Consider the following 4,218-nt stretch of genomic DNA (forward strand, 5'->3'; position numbering starts at 1 on the left):
AAAAAAAAAAAAAAAAAAACTTGAGAGAAAAAGAATACCCAGAGGTGTGAAATAAAAATCAGCTCTAGGTGATAACACTATCTGTACTATTTCCTTTCCAGTTTTATTGATTTTTCAGATTTCCACCATAAAAATTTGAATTTATGCTCAAAAAATACAAATTAAAATTTTTAATAAATAATTTTACAGTAAGACACAAAAGAGATCTTTCTAGAATTTAATAAACTTAGTCATTCTATGTTATTACTGGTATTTGGATTCCCAGGTTTCATGATTGCAAAAGGCAGGGATGGGATGTGAATGGGCAGACAATTATTCAGTTCTTGGTTTCTTTTCCTTTGATTTGTTTACAATGGAATATTTGCATGTTTTCTCCAAGGACGTTGTACCTTCTTGCTGGCCAAGACATCCAGGTCACAGCAGATTCGGGCACGTGTGGAAGAAGGTTGGATGATGTCATCCACAAACCCTGGTGAAGCACAGAAAAGGGAGTGGATCATCTGCACCCCCAGATGATGCCTCCCCTCAACCTTCTGCTCAGCCTGGGCACCATCCCTAGGGCCAGCAGTATGAGCAGCGCCCAACCTAATACAGAGAGGGTAGGCCCCATGAATCTTCCCTTGCATCCCAGCAGCTGGCCTGTTCTGACAGGTCCCCAACTTCTGGCCTAGAAGCATTGGGCAAGAAAAGGAAAATTTGACACGTTCCCTGTACCCTGCTTGCTCCAATGCCTCTATCCTGCCACAATTAATTCAATAGGAAACACAGTTAAGAAAACATATCTAGATTTTCAAAAATGGCTACAACAATTCCTCCTATCCTTGTACACAGTCCTGCAACATGACTTTACCACTTCTCTCATCAAGAGGTGAATTTGTATTCCTTCACTTAACCTTGTGAGTTTCTTTGGCCAATAAAATGTGGCAAAAATGACACTGTGCAACTTCCAAACCTAGGCCTCAGCTTCCCTTTGCCCTCTTGCTACTCTCGTGACAACATGTAAGGAAGCCTGGACTAGCCTCCTCAAGGGTGAGAGGCCAGGTGGAGAGAGAGTCTAGCTAACAGACAGCAACTACCAAGTAAGTGACGCCATTCTGGACTGTCAAGCCCCAGTCAAGCCACAGAATTGACTAGAGCTGTGTGGGTGATCCCAGGCAAAACCAGCAGAAGAACCAGTAAGCTGGGCCCAGACCAAACTGTGGACCCCACAGAACCATAAGCAGAGGAGAAAATGGTAGGTAGTTTAAGTCGCTGAGTTACAGGGTGGATTGCCGCACAGCGCTAGATAACTGAAACAACACCTAGAAATTTAATACACTTGGGCAATGTTGTTTTAATCGTGGTTACCAAAGCAGCCTGTCCCACTGTTCTTAGTCCTAAGTGATGACTACCCAGGGACAGCCCCAACCCTCACTAGTCCACAGATTAGACTGCAAAGGCAAAAAGGCAGTTATGTGACACTTTCTGTAGAGAAAGAATGAGCAAGTGACCAAACAAACAAAGCTGCCCTCTCCGCCTCGGTCCCACCTCTCACTGCTGCAGGGAAAGGGTTGGCAAACTTCTCGATGTACTCTGCCTGCGCAGCTTCCACATTCTCGTGCCCTTTGAAGATGATCTCCACAGCACCCTGTGATCAGAGGAGTTCATGAACGTCACTGATGGTCCCAACCTGGACAGACCTCCTTCAACCCATTATCACTGTGTATGGCTGCAAATTTCTTGGTAAATCAGTGTACCGGAGGGAAGTGCCAGCTCTAAAGGCCAGAGCATAGAGGGAGGCACTGCCTGGGGCTATCAGGACACAAGGGGCTGCATGATGGGATGGGATGCTTCCTTGTGGCCTCAATGAGGGGCAGTCAGGCAAAAGCCAGTAGCTTCTCTCCCTAGAGCCCATTCTACCATCTCCATTTGCACTCATCATACTTCTTTGAGCCAAAGATGTTAGCCCTGTTTTCCATTATTAAATGCACTGTCTCTTATCAACGGGAATTTAAAGCGCTATTTCCCTTTTTCAGTACCATGAGACCTGAGTATACAATTCGGTGGCCAGGGTGAACTGGAAATTAAAAGGATCGGCCTTCAAGTCAGAGCTCATATAAGTCAGCTCTGAGGGGACCTGCAAGTTAATCTGATTCAACCACAACAGCTACTTCAAAAGCAGGGAAGGAGTGAGGAATAGGTCAAGCAACATGAAGCACCTTGTCTAACGTCACCAGGGTCAGACCTACAGTTCAGCTTCTTAAGAGCTTCAAAGAAGCTGGGGCCCTCCCTGAAAGCTGAGGTGGAGTGGGAGAATGTCCAATCCTCCTAGAGGTGACTTCAGTTGACTCAACCCTTTGCCCCTTTTACTTACAATCCCAAAACCCACTCTGGCCCCACTCACTTTCCTTTCACCTGCCCTACCCACCTTGGCATGAAGACACCAGTGTGGGCCTGAAGAAAGGGTGCAGGACAGGAGGCAGAGCTATCTCTGGAGCCCCAGGAAAGAGACTTGCCAAGGTCCAGGCCCCACTCGCCTCAGTCCTGGCTCACCTAGGGGGCCCGGCCTCTCTCCAACATGCCTTGAGCTCTGGCTGGGAGAGTACAGTCCTTGGATCCGGAAAGGGAAAAGCTGAAGGCCCTCACCTTTGCTCCCATGACTGCAATCTCTGCTGTGGGCCAGGCATAGTTGGTATCACCGCAAAGGTGCTTAGAGCTCATGACATCGTAGGCACCTCCATAGGCCTAAAACGGATCCAAATGCTGAATGTTAGAGCCTGAGACAACCAGCTCATGTCCCTGAAAGACCCCAGGAAGCCAGGTAAAATGGGGACAAAAAACAAGAATGGCCCTCCTGGGCTCCTGAAGGCCCATGGTCTGGAAGGCCTTTCAAAGTTAATACTCATTATCTTTTCTGGCTTTTTCCCACATGGCTTTTAGTTCCCTGTGTTAAAAGACCACAGACATCTCTACAGAGTTTGGGAACAACGTCCTCAAGAGATCTTCTTAAGGATGAGCAAGATGTACTCCTTCCAGTCCTGGTAAAACTCAGCCAGACCTCCCACCACGATGATGCTGTAGGAAACGGAGCAAGGTCATGGCATCCAACATGAGGTCCTCACCTTTCTGGTGATGATTGTGACTTTGGGCACAGTTGCCTCAGCAAATGCGTAGAGAAGCTTGGCGCCATGTCGGATGATGCCCCCATATTCCTGTGCTGTGCCTAGGCATGAGGAAGAGTTACGAGATACTCACAAGTACTCACATGGTTTACCAGCCACTCTCAGCTGTGAGGTTTTTTCCACCTCTGGAGAGGGCCATTCCTTACATAGCCCTATCTTCTGGACACCCAGAATATATGGAGAAGTCACAAGTCCTCAGGGAGTTCCGCAAGATCTCCAAATAAAGTGGGTGCCTTACTGGGCAAAGTCAATTCTCTTAGCCCCTATTCTGTCAATGACTTACCAGGTAGAAAGCCAGGGACATCAACAAAAGTGATGAGTGGAATATTGAACGCATCACAGAATCTGACAAAACGAGCCCCTTTCACAGATGAATTAATATCCAAGCATCCTAGAAAGAAAAAGATTATCCATACTGAGTATCCAGGCAATTCCCAGTTCTACCCACAATGGGAATTTGTTTTATAACATCGGGTAAGTTTCCTAAGGCCTCCCCAACCATATAGAACTGTGAATCAATTAAACCTCTTACCTTTATAGAATACCCAGTCTCAGGTAGTATCTTTATAGCAGTGTGAAAACAGATTAATACAACCATTAACCCCCAAAAAGCCCAAACTCCAAAATACTTAGGTATAAACCTCGCAAAACACATACAAGATGTATATGAGGAAAACCATAATTCTTTTTTTTTTTTTGAGACAGAGTTTTGCTCTTGTTGCCCAGGCTGGAGTACAATGGCATGGTCTCGGTTCATCACAACCTCCACCTCCTGGGTTCAAGCAGTTCTCCTGACTCAGCCTCCCAAGTAGCTGGGATTACAGGTATGAGCCACCACGCCCAGCTAATTTTGTATTTTTAGTAAAGACAGGGGGTTCTCCATGTTGATCAGGCTGGTCTCGAATTATTGATCTCAGGTGATCTGCCCACCTCAGCCTCCCAAAGTGCTGGGATTACAGGTATAAGCCACTGAGCCTGGACTTTTTTGAAAAAAAAATACATATATATTTTTTAGTTATTAACATTATTATTATGTTTTTCTTTTTTTTTTTTTTTT

General features: G+C 45.8%; 1 protein-coding gene across 1 annotated transcript in view; it reads right to left on the reverse strand.

Annotated features, from left to right (window-relative positions):
* Nucleotides 1–201: 201 nt before the first annotated feature.
* LOC108304206 (propionyl-CoA carboxylase subunit beta) overlaps nucleotides 202–4,218 on the reverse strand; it is a 28,388-nt gene continuing 24,371 nt past the window's right edge. Inside the window, exons 5-9 of the mRNA XM_017528267.2 lie at nucleotides 3,445–3,552; nucleotides 3,102–3,202; nucleotides 2,626–2,724; nucleotides 1,528–1,627; nucleotides 202–469 (exon numbers count right to left, since the gene is read on the reverse strand). Coding sequence (XP_017383756.1) covers nucleotides 348–469; nucleotides 1,528–1,627; nucleotides 2,626–2,724; nucleotides 3,102–3,202; nucleotides 3,445–3,552 — 530 coding nt within the window. The 3' untranslated portion in view covers nucleotides 202–347. The remainder of the gene's footprint in view (nucleotides 470–1,527; nucleotides 1,628–2,625; nucleotides 2,725–3,101; nucleotides 3,203–3,444; nucleotides 3,553–4,218) is intronic.

The sequence above is a fragment of the Cebus imitator genome, unplaced genomic scaffold, assembly GCF_001604975.1.
Source record: "Cebus imitator isolate Cc_AM_T3 unplaced genomic scaffold, Cebus_imitator-1.0 Scaffold53, whole genome shotgun sequence".
In the NCBI taxonomy this organism is placed as follows: Eukaryota; Metazoa; Chordata; class Mammalia; order Primates; family Cebidae; genus Cebus; species Cebus imitator.